Source organism: Acomys russatus, chromosome 24 (assembly GCF_903995435.1).
Source record: "Acomys russatus chromosome 24, mAcoRus1.1, whole genome shotgun sequence".
NCBI classification, from domain to species: domain Eukaryota; kingdom Metazoa; phylum Chordata; class Mammalia; order Rodentia; family Muridae; genus Acomys; species Acomys russatus.
Genome location: NC_067160.1, coordinates 12,024,871 through 12,039,295, shown reverse-complemented (window position 1 = coordinate 12,039,295; position 14,425 = coordinate 12,024,871). Strand labels below are relative to the sequence as shown.

Here is a 14,425-nt window from a genome sequence, read left to right as displayed (position 1 = left end):
TTTTCAATTAATTGGTGTGAGTAACGGGCGGGGTGGGTGGTGGCTGCAAAATGCTAGAGGCCGGTAGGCTGTGGGCAAGGCGCAGAAAATTCGTGGCAGTCGGCTGAGTGGCTTTCTCCTCCTGCGCTGGTCACAGAGTCTTTGGGCTGGCTGGGAGGAAGCCTTGCTGAGGCTAAGAAGGCCAGCCAGGAGAAGCTGTCCAAGAGTAGAGACGTGGACCTAGCATCTGTAGACGTCCTAATTGCACCGATTTCCAAGCTAGCGGCTCCTAGGTAAGTTTTAAGTCTCTGATGCTATTTCTCCCAAGAGCCTTTCACGAGTGTTTTGTGGGCTGATGGTGTCTGTATCGGAAGGCTCTGCTCCGACTAATCTACTACTTTTACCCGTTAGGTATGTTCAAAGTAGGAAAAGTGAACTGTCTTGAATTTGGGGTGTAGAAGTAGACTAACGAATGATTAAGCAACAGGTTTGTTTGTTTGTTTGTTTGTTTAAGTAGAATTGCTCTGTTTTCGCGTCATTCTGACTATCTCTGTCCTTCATCCTCATTTCATTGTGCCGCTCGAGGAGCCTAAGAGAGGTGGCAAAAACAGCAGTTACGGAGATGAGGCGCAGGCCTTCGGCGCCCGCCTTGCAGACAGGCCCGGGATGGGCCGTCCCGCAATCAACACGTAGGGGTGGCTGCCGAGCAAACTCCTGGGTCTGGGGGAGGGCGGGAATGGGAGGTGGGCCTCCCAAAGGGCTGAGGAGGGGTGGGGGCCTGGTGGGTGGGTCCTTCCAGACCCGGGCCGGGAGCCAGGCTCTCCCGCGCCCCCACCCCACGTGTCCTGGAGCAGCCAATGGCACGATCCCCGACCGGCGCCCTCGGGGCGGGAGGCGGCCCCCCGACCGTCCCAGGCCCCCTCCCAACCTGAACTTCGTTTTTATAAACGTCCCGCGATGAGCTAACCTGTTGGAGGGCGGGCGGGCGGGCAGGAGGCGGGAGGCTCGCGGAGGGAGAGAGGACGGGAGGGAGAGGGCGGGAGCGAGCGCGGCGCAGAGTTCAGCGAGGAGGGAGGAGGCGCAGCGCGCCATGGTGTCCTGCGCGGGGCCGAGGCCCGGCCCCGGGCCGGGCCAAGCCGGGCCATGAGCCGCTCCGAGAGTTGGGACATGGATGGGCTGCGGGCAGACAGCGGGGCCGCTGGAGCGGCGCCGGCCTCCTCCTCGTCCTCTGTGGCGGCGCCGGGCCAGTGTCGCGGCTTCCTATCGGCGCCGGTGTTCGCGGGGACACATTCCGGACGCGCAGCAGCGGCGGCGGCAGCGGCGGCGGCTGCAGCGGCAGCGGCCTCCAGCTTCGCGTACCCGGGGACCTCTGAGCGCACAGGCTCCTCTTCGTCGTCCTCATCCTCAGCTGTGATCGCCACTCGCCCGGACGCTCCGGTGGCCAAAGAGTGTCCCGCGCCAGCGGCGGCCGCGACCGCCACAGCACCCCCAGGCGCTCCTGCGCTGGGCTATGGCTACCACTTCGGCAACGGCTACTACAGCTGCCGTATGTCGCACGGCGTGGGCTTACAGCAGAACGCCCTCAAGTCGTCGCCGCATGCTTCTCTCGGAGGTTTCCCGGTGGAGAAGTACATGGACGTGTCGGGCCTGGCTAGCAGCAGCGTACCGACCAACGAGGTACCCGCGCGAGCCAAGGAAGTGTCTTTCTACCAGGGCTACACGAGTCCCTATCAGCACGTGCCTGGGTATATCGACATGGTGTCCACTTTTGGGTCAGGGGAACCTCGACACGAGGCGTACATCTCCATGGAGGGCTACCAGTCCTGGACGCTAGCCAACGGGTGGAACAGCCAGGTGTACTGTGCCAAGGACCAGCCACAGGGGTCCCATTTTTGGAAATCATCCTTTCCAGGTAGGGGCGGCAGCGTAGAAAGGGGAAGAACACGCGATTGGGGCGGGGGACGGGAGGGGGGAGAAAACCCCCTATTTGGTAGTGGTAACTTATGCTCCAAGCCTGACCAGATTAAACCCACTTGAAAAGTTTGTCTGATGTCGGTAAATCTGTAATTTTCCTAACTGAAATCGCCTCTGCAATCTTTCCCTCACCCCTGCACCACAGGTGTTTTTCATCCATTAAAGTTTAGGATCTTTAGTTATCTTTTCTCTTCTCTCTCTCTCTCTCTCTCTCTCTCTCTCTCTCTCTCTCTCTCCCCTCCCTCCCTCTCTCTTTCTTTCCCCCACCCTCTCCTTTTCTTACTTTCTTAAAAGGTGTCAGAGTTGGGCCCCCAATTTTCAAGTGGGGTTCCAATGACCACTAAAGCTTCTTAAAGCCCATAAAAAAAAAAAGTCCCAAAGATAATAACAGAAATTAAAGCTTAAGTAAAAGACCTGAAGTCTAAGTGTGTGTGTATCTGTGTGTTGTTTGAATGTATGCAACTGACAATGCTGGCAATTGCAGAAAGTGTCCTTAGGAGCTCTCCCCCCCCCCCAAGAACCAGACCATAAAATCACAGGCTTGTTAAAATGCCGGTTTGAAAAACCATGATGATCCATCAAATTAGCCTTTGTCTCAAAGTGCAAATACTCTTTCTTTAATAACGTGTAAATAATATGTCTGTGTAAATAATAATAAAACATAAACAATCTCATTTTCTTTATTCTCTACCCCGACCCACCCAGTACTGATGTGTACACAAATGCAGCCACGTAACACAATTCAAAACTTAGGTGCTCCAAAGGATCCAGTCTAATTTTTCCCATGCTGTTGTTTGTGCTAGGGGATGTGGCTTTAAATCAGCCGGACATGTGTGTCTACCGACGGGGAAGGAAGAAAAGGGTACCTTACACCAAACTGCAGCTCAAAGAACTGGAGAACGAGTACGCCATTAACAAGTTCATTAACAAGGACAAGAGGCGGCGGATCTCCGCTGCCACGAACCTATCCGAGAGACAAGTAACCATTTGGTTTCAGAACCGAAGAGTGAAGGACAAGAAAATCGTCTCCAAGCTCAAAGACACTGTCTCCTGATGTGGCCGGGTGGCCGCAGACACTTTCAATGCTTTCTGTTGTCTCCAAAAATACCTTTGGAAAGACTTGAAAATGTATTTAATTTCCCCCTTCCTTGCCTAGGATGGCAAACATTGTGAATCCTTTCTTTTCTCTCTCTCTCTTCACCTTTTTCTGGCTCTAAAACTTTTTGCTGCCCAATCTGGCTGTGTAATTCTGTTTCTTACTTGCTTATTATTGGTTTTGTTCTTGTCTAGACTTGTTTTTTTATAATTTTTACACATTGTTTCTCCCTCCAGGCCAGTATAAAAAAAAAAAACTTGAAGTATTTTTCAATAATCCCCCAAAATGTATTTCAGAAGTGCCTGTTGAATTTAGGGGTTTATTTTTTTAACAGGATTTTATGTGTGTTTCCAGCACTGATTATGCTTATGATCCATTAGGCCAGACTTGGCTTCAGCCATTCATAACCTATGATTGTGTAATTGAAGCATTAGCTCTCAGAAGTTTCCCCAAGGCAAGTGGAAACAGCTCTGGGCACTCAGTGATTTAGGATCGCTGGGAGAGTCTGAAACTTGGAGACTGAGAAGGCACGTGATGTCTTTAAAAGCAGCTACCTTATTAATATTGAAATGAAGACAATCTCCCCTATCTTTGGCAATCTCCTTCGCTGTTGGTGGTGGTTTTAGTATGCCTTGTAGCTGTAATCTTTTGAACTGAAAACAGGATTCCTCTTAAGTGAATGCCTTCATTTCTCCAACTCTAGATGCAGCTATTTAAAATAGTTACAATTGGCATAGTGACTCCAGATGGTATAACTTTACCCCTTTCCTTGGGTCTGTGGGAGTGGCACTGAGGCCATCTCCTCAGTCCTTGGAAAGAGACTGAGCCAGTGTGGCCAGGGGTGGGAACTTCTCTCCAGAACCCAATGAAGAAGTTAATTGTCTGAACGCATGGGCCTCTCAGAGCTTTACAACATCTAACATATTTTTAAATTACGGAGCTCTAAGGACCAAGAGGAAAAAAAGACGCTTCAGAAAGTAATGCTAAAACTACTTTCAAAAAACGTTGCATATTTATGCAGCTGAGAGATTATTGTTGTAGATGCAATGTGTTTGAGCAGTGCTCTGAGCATTTAAAAACCACTCTTTACTCCGAGGGAGATATAAATAAAAAGAGCTCTCTTGTCTCCACTGAGTCTTCATAGATTTGTGTTTTCCAAGCTTGTGCTGCTTGTAGAAATTGTTCTTATTTATTGTAAAATTCTGCTCTCCTCAGCATCTGTAGATGAAGGAAACAACACCAGTTTTGGTCTATGAAACCTCCGTGTTTTGTCCTCCATTTCTGCTCCTCCCTCCAACCCAAATAGTGATGTTTTAAAATGAGGGTATCAATGGTGATGTCTAAAACAATCGGGTTTTAACCAGACCAACTCATTAAAAATCAATAAATTTTATTTCTTTCAATATTATCTATTTAGTTAACAATTTTACTTATTTATTAATCAATGTGAATGTCTGTGCCTGGGCAGAAGAAACCTCACTGGAACATTTGGGGCCTAGAGAGGATTCATTACAAATATTTTCACTATGAAGGTCTTGAAATTAGAGAAAGCTATATCCATATTTGGCAATCAATAAAGAAACACTTCAGGCATGGTATATTGCACTCAATAATTGACAATTTGAAACCACTGTTACACATCTTAGCAGCTAGACACAGTTTTAGGCACCAGTAAGGTTTGTTTGTTTTGTTTTATTTTTTGTCCTCTTTGCCACTCTGGGAAACCTCCACAAAGAAAACGGGCCTTTTGCAGCCTACTACTACAATCTAGCAAGGGCTAACTTTCTGGTGTGCCTGTTAGTTAAACAGATTTCTAAAAGTTCACACACTATGCAAACTCTACTGGAAAAAGAGCTTCTTTGGTGCTGTGAGGGGAAAACACCGGGCTTAAAGTTGGGAAATTACTTTCGTTTTCTCTGGTCCAGCTTGACTTGTTTTACATCTTACTGCCAACTTCGTTTATGGAGGGGAAAGTACGGGCAGAGATAGAGAAATACAGACAGAATGCGGTTCAATCTAGGAAGTATAAACCCTTGAAAAGGGGGCTACATCATCCTGGACGTCACACTTGGGAGAGAATCACTTAATACCTTCGCTATTTTGTTCACAAGATGTGTTTCATCAAAAAGCAAAAACAAAACAAAACAAAAAAGCGGCCTTAGTTTTCTTCCAACCACCCTCGTTTCTTTTCTTTTCTTTTTTTTTTTTTTAGATTCTAGTCTCCCAGGCCACACTTCATCTCCCAGGTCCATTTCTCAGGTTTTTCCTATATTGGGTCGAGGGAATTGCCTCGAGGTTCTCCTTTCATCTGCAGGACACACGTCAGTTTCGCTGAGCCTAAAAGAAATGGGGTTTGCTGAAGATTAAAACTGCCCTCAAACGCTCTCTGGTGGACTCGGATTGATGGCTAAATGAGGAACAGATGAATGCTTTGTTATTTATATGGGTGCCTTTTATATTCGGGATTGAGGGAGGAGGAGGAAAGCGAGTGGTTGAGGCCCTGGAAGCGAGGCCCGCGGGGAGCCCGGAAGGCCAAAGGAGTTTGGAGAAAGACTTTTCTTTCAGTTACAGGCTGAGAGCTGCTCAGAAACTTGGCACAATTTATTAGCGATTGGCATAGGGACCAAGATAGGCAGATCGATTCGTGATTCAAGAGGTGAAAAAGGCGTTAGGATAGAGGCGCAAGGTCAAACAAAAACGTGGCCACAGGTTTCTTCGCATCAGGTCCCTTGGCTCCGCTGTCTGGGTCAAACGCTACAATCCCGGCTTTCAGAGACTGTCCACAGCGCCTTGGCAGCGGGCCATGACCGCGGGCGCTGGCGACCCCAAGCCCGCCCCACCGCCCTTCACTGTTGATCTTGACCGTGTGGCGGCGCCTCGCTAGGCATGGAGCACGCTCGCCATCTCCTGGGCGTTCGGCGACATTGGCAGAACTTGCCATTCGGCTCCTCAGTCGGATGCTTTTTCCTGCGCCACATTCCCAGTCAAACTGCCCTCCCCTACCCCGACCCACCCCCACTCCCGTGCCGCTCTTCCCTCAGGGTCCTACCAGACATTCAAAAGTTATAAACTTGGGGGAATGAAGTGGGTCGATTAACCAAAAAAGCAATAAGAAAAAACTAAACTGTTCCTCTCTTTTCGGGTTCACATTTAGTCTTTTTATGTATTTAGTCTTGAGAGGCAAACAGAACTGTAAGGCAGCCATAGTCTAAGGATGCACCCTTAGGCCCACCTAGGAATCACTGTGCATGAGGCAGGAACATTGAGAGTGCTGGGACCCCTAAAACTGAAAAATCCAGCCAGAGGATGCTCCAATAAAGAAGGGAGAATTCTTCAAAATGAAAGCTATCAGATACCTAAAGCGTGATTCCCCTGGGCCTCAAAAAGCCAAGTTGAAACCTATGCGTTCTCCCACCTCCCCGGAAAGAACAGAGTGAAGTGCTTATCCCGATGCCTCGCACAGAGGAAACGTTAGTAACGCCCTGAGGAGCCCTAGACTTCCCCCACCCCCACCCCACTCCCGCCCCAGAACAGGAGGAAGAGGCCGATTGCGTCCTGAGAACCGCCCAATTGGTCGCCATAACTCACACAATAAAGTCCTAGCGAGGTGGTCAGCCTTGCCCTCCGGCGGCGCCTGTGTGGTCTCCTTGCCAGAGCTGGAGGCCTAACCAATTCCAGCTTGGCCCAGGGACTGTGGGTCCTGCTGCAAGTTAGCACGGGCGCCCATAACACAGTCCCTGGCTGAGAAAAGCCGCATTCCCTCTGGACTACCCAGAAGGGCCTGCCACAGAGGCTAAGCATACTACTGCACACAAGGAACAGCTACCTTTCCGGCTTCCCTGTTTGCCTAGCCAGTGAACCCGCAGCCGCCCACCCGCGCGCGCGCGCGTCTGGAGACACCAACACAAGGAAAGCAGCTAGCTGGTTGTCTCAGTGTGGCTGCTCTTCCTCGGCCCGGGTAGCTCTGGCTTTTCTGCCCCTCCACATTCAGGAGGACATCTAGGAGTTTGGGCTTATAGAGAGTAGTGAACAATGTGGCTCCGGAGAGAAAAGGAACTTAGCTTTTGCCCAAGAGTGGCTCCTCGGATTGTGGGATTACCTGAGGGCCTGGAAAACCATGCTATGTATGAGCATAGTTCCTGGGGACAAACACCAAACACCGGGAGGTGCCACACTTGAGCAGTTTGTGGTGCCTTTCTCTGCTGTCTGATCAACCTCTTGTGTTGTCTATGGCCCGTGACTCCAGGATCATATGGATCCTTGCAGCCAAGAGTCTTGGGCAGAGGCCTTCTTAGAGCTCCAAGGGCAGTGGATGGCACTGCTAGATCTTCTCCAGTCAAGCCCAGAGGTTCTCTTACTGGAAAATGTATGAACTGCAACTTAAAGTTGGTAGAAGCAAACCTGGCTCGGGCAGCCTGCGAAATATGACCTGGCAAAACAATTCAGACGGAAAACTCCCAAGAGACACTTGGGCAACGGGCACCCGTCATCTCAATGTCACAGGCCTGGAAACTTCAAAAAGGCTTTGCCTTCCCTCAACGTGCTTTGACTCAGCTGGCAGCCTTACCCATCGCAGCCGTCGAAAGTTGCGGGTGTTATCATAATACCCTGAAAGGAGGAGGGGGACGGGTCGGGGGGATGTAGGCGGTGCTGAAATGACCGGCTTTGAAGAACCTGCAGGCAAAGTTTCGTCCAATCCTCTGAGCCGGTCCTCTTATTCCGGGTTGTAACTAAATACTGTTGCGAGCATAGCCGAGGCCCTTTGTTGGAGATGTGCGAGCGCAGTCTCTACAGAGCTGGCTATGTGGGCTCGCTTCTGAATTTGCAGTCACCGGACTCTTTCTACTTTTCCAACCTGCGGCCCAATGGCAGCCAGTTGGCCGCTCTTCCGCCCATCTCATACCCTCGCAGCGCGCTGCCCTGGGCCACTACGCCCGCCTCGTGCACCCCTGCCCAGCCTGCCGCCGCCTCTGCCTTTGGAGGCTTCTCTCAGTCTTACTTGACCGGCACTGGGCCTCTTGGCTTGCAGTCACCAGGCGCCAAGGACGGACCCGAAGAACAGCCTGATGCAGCCACCTCATCTGAGGAACGGAGCCGGACTAGGCCGCCCTTCGCCCCCGAGTCTAGTCTGGCTCACTCGGCTCTTAAAGGCACCAAGTATGACTACGCAGGTGTGGGCCGGGTCTCTGCGGGCTCTGCGACCCTGCTCCAGGGCCTCCCCTGTGCCTCCAGCTTCAAAGAAGACACCAAAGGCCCGCTCAACTTGAACATGGCAGTGCAAGTGGCCGGGGTAGCCTCTTGCTTGAGATCTTCGCTGCCCGACGGTAAACGGTGCCCATGCTCCCCAAGGCAGTTTGGGCAGGGACCCGGGAGGTGGGATGCCAGGGATAGCTGAACAGGCAGGAGAATCGCCAACAGTGGTAAGCCTCTGTGGGGCGTGCTGTTGATCTGACGTGGGGGGGGGGCTCTGTTTCAGGCCTGCCGTGGGGAGCGGCCCCAGGGAGGGCCCGCAAGAAGAGGAAACCTTATACGAAGCAGCAGATTGCTGAGCTGGAAAACGAATTCCTGGTCAATGAATTCATCAACCGGCAGAAGCGTAAGGAATTGTCCAACAGGCTGAACCTCAGCGACCAGCAGGTCAAAATCTGGTTCCAGAATCGGCGTATGAAGAAAAAACGTGTCGTGCAGCGCGAGCAGGCACTGGCGCTCTATTAGCTGCCCAGGGGATGCCGCAGCCATACCAAGCCTGCCCTTTTGGTTCCCGAGGCCTAGCTGTGGAGGAGGTGCTGGGGCTGGGGGCTTTCCTCCGGCTCCTCCTCTGTTCCTGGGTTGCCCTCCGGCTGGCTCAGTCTGCAGCCCAGAAGCCAGGAGGAGATTTGGAGAGGAGGCCAGTGGGGCCTGTTGGCTTTCAGCTCTCTTTGAGCCCTTCCTAAGAGGTGTTTGGGAACCGCAGTCTAACACTGGCTTTAAGCATTTAGCCTGGTGTCTGGGGGTCACCTGCCCTTCTTGTCGGTGGTGTTTACATCCGGGGTTCATTGGTGGATCGTTGTATTTGGGTTTTTCCATTTCCAAGCTGTTAGTTTCCTTTGTCTTTCTTTAACCAGCTCTCTCTCTGCATTTAACAGGAGCCTAGCTAGAGCTCCGAGTTGAAGTGCGTGTAGAAACGCTCGGAGACCCACGCTGCCGAGGAAAGGGCTGAGGACGCCTCAGGCCTCTTGGCAGCAGAAACCTTTTGTGACAAAGCCAGACCCTCCGCTCTGGAGGAAGGGAAGAACCCGATTCCACCACAACCCCCATCTGCTCTGACTATTTTGGAAGGATAAAAGCTACCGTAGACCTTCATCCTCATGGAGGGGGTGTGGTGGAGGGAAGGGTACTTTGGAACCTCAGCTCTCCTGCTGGGTAAAATATGTTGGAAGGTCTCCTTCTCAAAGATAGGATGAGAGAAACTAGGACTCCAGAGCAAATTATAGTCTCCAGACAAGACTGGGAGAGTTTCCCTGCTCCAACCTCACCTATCCTGTGAACCAAGGCCGTGCACTCTGTAACTGGATGCCTAGAGCTGAGCTGTGCTGAGGGGAGGGAGCGGCTGGCCTATTTGGAGGCTTGACTGCACAGGGAAGAAAGAGGAGTAAGTCTGAGAGGGGGGATCTGCACGCATGCTCTCCCTGGGACTTTCCTCTTGAATGGATGAAGGCGTCCACATGTCTCTCTTTCTTGAATTACCTTAGTGGGTCACTACAAGATAAGACAGCAACAGTAACAGCAACAACACTGCCTCCTTGAGGAGTCTTGGGTGGGGGAAAGACCTCTCGGGTTCCCAGCCTGGGCTTCCTGCTCTTGGAGAGAGAGCAGACAGTAGCCACAACTTCTGCCCCCCACCACCACCACTCACCAATTCCCTCAAAGCCATTGTGCTCTTTCTCAGAGATGCCTGTGGCCAGCTCTTGTAAAGCTTTTAAGCGCCCCCCCCGCCCCTCCTCCTCCCCCCTTCCCCCCCCTCACCCCCATCCCCCAACCCTGCCAGCCCTGCCAGTTTTACCTTGAGGAGCCCAGCTTTTCTGAATGGTAGATGGGGTTGTTCTGTTACAGAATCCATCTAGTTTTATTCTCAGTGAATACAAGACACACACACACACACACATACACACACACATAACACACACACATCTTTGCCTCTTCTTTTGAGCTTTAAGCCCCACCCCTAGCCCCTAGCAAGATGCATCACATCCCAAAGGTTTATGGTTCCTTCCCAAAATCCAATGGCTTTTTTTTTTTTTTAAGTGAAAGTCTCCAGGACCTGACCTTGATTGGTGTTTTAAATAATACTATTTTCTGTGCTAACAGTTGCCAGGCATATTGTGTTTTGATGTTGTAAATAACATTTCCTTGTATATATTAGCTGCATAGAGAAAATAAATATCCAGGTCCCAGGCAAGTTGTTAGGGGGCTGGTGTTCATTTTTAAAGATGCTTTAAATTCTTTTGTAATGTTTTTCAAGCCATCTAATTAGTTTTTGTTTTTCTCTGCTTGTGGTTTCACCTCTGGTCTTTGCTGCCCATTACATGAGAAAATGGGTTCCGAGGCAGTCAGGAAACAGTTACGTATATATATTAAAACAAAAAAACAAAACCAGGCCAAAACTACGGGCAGAATACCTATGAAATATTCAAAGGGGAAAATCCTGAGGTAGGTGAGCATGTATGTCAAACATGCTAAGGCTGCATCTGTAGATTGAGAATTCTCCATCTTGTCTAAATTCTCAAACTTTAAAGCTTGCCTGTTTGGGGGGGGGGCAGGGAGAGTCAAGATTTGACACTCCTCGGATTTCAAAACAAAACATCTTTCTGCCAAGGTTTGGTCAGCCTTCTCAAGACAAAGCTAAGTCCTAGGAAGAGCCTGTAGGCAGCAGCAGCAGCAGCAAGGGTTCAGCAGGCTCCCTTGGGAACTCCACCCTATGCCTTTGGAGTCTAGAGCTCAGTCAGGTAAAGCCAAGGCCTGCTTGATATTAAATCCCTTTGAAAACCCTGACTCCTAACTCATGGAGGTAGAAAGGAGCTTCTCACTAGAGAAATAATAAGCAAGACCAATAGATGTCTAATATCAAATATTTAATGTTCCAATTCCTTTCTTGGGAAAGAAATTTTATTTATATATACTTTTTTTTCCGATTAAAAAATGGCACACAACAACTGGATGATAAGAAGGAGGGATTTGTAGAAGGTCCTGTGGATAGAATGTTTCCCCATCTGACTGGGCAGAAAGGGAGTGGTCCTGAGTCAGATTTCTGGAGTCCAAGCCTGCATTGAGAAGCTTTTCTCCTCGGAAAACAACTGAACAAAGGCTTATCAAAGGCAGAAGCCGTTTGAAGACCTTGGGTCCAGAGAGCTGAGGAGGGAGAAAAACACCAGACTTCCTCAGGCCCAGACCCGAAAACAAAACATACAGGACAATTTTCTAGACAGATATGATGCTGTTTCTTCTCTGCAGTCTGGGATGAGGAAAATATTCCTAGAGGCCAGTCACTCCGCCCCCCAAAATTAGCCTAAGTATAAGCATCTTATCTGTCCATCCAGCAGTGTTTTCAAAAAGCCTCCCTTTTATTGATGCACACGAATTCAAAGACCATGGTGCCTCTTTTCCTGTCCAAAGTCCTGACAGAAATTAGGAACCAGGATGAGAAACAAATGCCAAAGAAAAATAATACTGAAATCCAATTGCTCAACATTCCCTCGTAGAAAGAGAAATGCTTCTGAAACGTTGCAGTCCACGGGGCGGCCTCTTGACTAAGAAAGAGGATTTTAAAACGAAAAAGAACGGTTCACCCAGCTATTCAATCCGTTGATAGCTCAGCAGGCCGAAGGGGGAAGCTTTTAAGGCCCGAGGGTTCTCCCCTTGGGAGGCAGGCTAGGGAGGCTTCCTGGTTGTAAGCTAGTGAGGGAGAAATCCAGAATCATTGTAAATATTCATGTCTGGTGATGGGGGAGGGAGGTGTGCCCCATCACTGGCCTCTCCCAGCTGCATCCACTCCCCTCAATGGTGGGGGGGGGGCCTCGCAGCGACCACCCGACAGTCCTGGGACAAAGGTGGTCTCCCCACATTTTTTGTTTGTTTGTTTCCACTTAAGAAGTCTTTTCCGTAGGCTCTTCAGGGAAAGGGACTGGCTCTGGGTGTCCCCCCCCCGCCCCCAACTGCCCCTGCTTTTCTCTTCTTTCGTTTCCTAAAAGAGCATAAATAATTAAAGTTTGGCAGGGAGGAAAAGCTTTCTTGCAGAACTGTAGTGGTAATAAATGAAATGACTCAGAATCCCTTCCCCAGCCAGCTTTTACGAGAGCTGCCAGACAGTGTCTGTTCACGTTCTCCAGATACCAGGGGCGCCCTGACAAAGTTAAGGTCAAGTTAGTGTCTTATCTTGGGTGGCTCAAAATTACCGCAGCACGTCTACGTGCTGCGCAGAAAGCTGTCGTTCCCGGAGCTGCTGGCCGAGCCCCGAAAGCCCGGTGTGCTCTGTGTGTTTCGTGTAGGACGGCAGAAACAACGACAAGGACACAACGCCCCGGTCTTCACGGTAGGTTCTCTAGCAGAATTCGCGGGTCCAGAGGCTTTGCTTTTTCCCGGTTTTTCGGGGTGAGGGCCAAAGCAAAGCGCTGAGGCTAAAGAGCAAAGCGGGCTGGACCAGGAGTGAATGCTCTGGGTGATGTGTGTTGGAGACTGTGTATGCTAAGGAGTGGAGGGGGGGCATCGCCCCTTCCCCTATGCGCTAGCGCGCCGATGCAGATGGCGCACCCTCCCCTACCAAAGCGCGGCTCCCGCCGGAGCTGCCGTCGCCATGTCGTTGAACTTGAATGGTTCCTCTTTCCATTTCCCTTCTTGGCGGCCAGCGGACTTCACTTTAGGGGCGACGGTCTGTCTTACAACCCGCTGGGTGGGGTGCGGGAAGGTGAGGGTTTTATTTTATTTTTTTTCAATTCTCAAGACATGCAAAGATTGGGGGCCCCCGCCGCTGCCTTCCGCTCTGACCGACCCTAGGAACACTGTGTAGTGTCTGGGGAGCCATTTTAGGAGACAGATCCAGGGGCGTCGACCAGGATTCAGAAAGGGAGAGGTTTGGGAGTGGGATGGAAATAGGGAGGCAGATAAAAATACTGTGTGTGTGTGTCTGGGTTCTGGGCTAGGAGAATGGTGCCAGCAGGAATCTGAGTGGGGGGTGTGGAAGTTTCAGGGAGGATGGATAGCTAGGTGAGAGAGAGAGCCCAGGAGGCAGAGAGAGAGAGAGAGAGAGAGAGAGAGAGAGAGAGAGAGAGAGAGAGAGAGAGAGAGAGAGCGCTTGGTGAGCTCCAGTGATCACTTCCACAGACCTATTTGCGCAGTGTTTGGGGGGGGGGACAGACGTGGGAGGGGGCGGAGGAAAGAGTGGAATGGAGAAAGGAGGGGGGAGAAAAAAGGAGGGGGGCGATCAGCTAGAAAATAGATATTAACTCAGATCACCCGCCTTTTCTGTCAGTCGGCTCCGTGCGCAGAGGGCACAGGACCCCAACTGCAGCTGCCTGGGGGAAGGGAGGGAACCAGCACACAACCAGAGCTGCCCACCCAGGGCTTAGGGTTGAAGCCTGGGCCTCTGGGCTGGGTTTCCTGGGCAGAGGAACACTGAGAAAAGAAGCAGGCTGCTGCCTTTGGTTCTGGGATTTGGATTTAGGGAGAGACTAAGGGCCTGGTAAGCTGGAGGTGGGAGCCCAGGCCTCTTCTGGACTTCAGGCCCGGGAGGATTGCGGCAGCCAGAAGAAAGTAAGGCTTTGGAGCAAGCGGATGGGGCGGGGGTCGGGGACGAGGCGCTGAGAAGTCTCCCCCTGAGCCAGGTGTTGCAGATAGATTCCAGCCAGCAGGCAGACGCTACTGAGAGCCCCAGAGAACCAATGGATCTCCCAAGGAGTTGTTATGACCATCAAAGCCAAGGTTTCCAGGGGAGTCTTGGGGATATGGCACAAGATTGCTCAGGCCTTAGTGGGGCTGCAACGCACGGGAAGCTCTGAAGGACCTGAGCACAGAAGAGGATGAGGGAGGCAAAGCACCAGGAGGTTGTCTGTGGCCAGCAAGTAGGATCCTTGTGCTGTGAGGGTAGGACTTAACTTCCTTTTGTTCGTCAAAGATATTTGAGGAAAAACCTGAGAGAGAGAGAGAGAGAGAGAGAGAGAGAGAGAGAGAGAGAGAGAGAGAGAGAGAGAATGAAGATTCTAAGAAAGATAGAAAAGGAAAGGAAGCAGGGTGGAGGCGAGGAAAGGAAAAGAGAGGGAGACAGGAGAGAGAAAGGAGAGGAATGAAGTGTAAGAAAAGACAGGACAGACAGGAGCAGAGCAGAAAAACCTGGGAGAGAAAGAG

General features: G+C 50.9%; 2 protein-coding genes across 2 annotated transcripts; both read left to right on the top strand.

The window, feature by feature from the left end:
• Positions 1-1,122: 1,122 nt before the first annotated feature.
• Positions 1,123-3,007, top strand: Hoxd13 (homeobox D13). Its single transcript, XM_051167112.1, has 2 exons — positions 1,123-1,891; positions 2,757-3,007. The coding sequence occupies exons 1-2, from the start codon at positions 1,123-1,125 to the stop codon at positions 3,005-3,007; spliced, it is 1,020 nt and encodes a 339-aa protein (XP_051023069.1).
• A 4,813-nt stretch (positions 3,008-7,820) lies between these two features.
• On the top strand, positions 7,821-8,764 carry Hoxd12 (homeobox D12). Its single transcript, XM_051166106.1, has 2 exons — positions 7,821-8,373; positions 8,526-8,764. The coding sequence occupies exons 1-2, from the start codon at positions 7,821-7,823 to the stop codon at positions 8,762-8,764; spliced, it is 792 nt and encodes a 263-aa protein (XP_051022063.1).
• Positions 8,765-14,425: the final 5,661 nt, after the last annotated feature.

What these genes read in the sequence shown, in the direction of transcription:
- Hoxd13 (XM_051167112.1), top strand. Translation starts at nt 1,123, where the DNA reads ATGAGCCGCTCCGAGAGTTGGGACATGGATGGGCTGCGGGCAGACAGC. An exon ending in TTGGAAATCATCCTTTCCAG is followed by an intron (nt 1,892 to 2,756) that starts GTAGGGGCGGCA and finishes TGTTTGTGCTAG; the next exon opens with GGGATGTGGCTTTAAATCAG.
- Hoxd12 (XM_051166106.1), top strand. Translation starts at nt 7,821, where the DNA reads ATGTGCGAGCGCAGTCTCTACAGAGCTGGCTATGTGGGCTCGCTTCTG. An exon ending in GAGATCTTCGCTGCCCGACG is followed by an intron (nt 8,374 to 8,525) that starts GTAAACGGTGCC and finishes GCTCTGTTTCAG; the next exon opens with GCCTGCCGTGGGGAGCGGCC.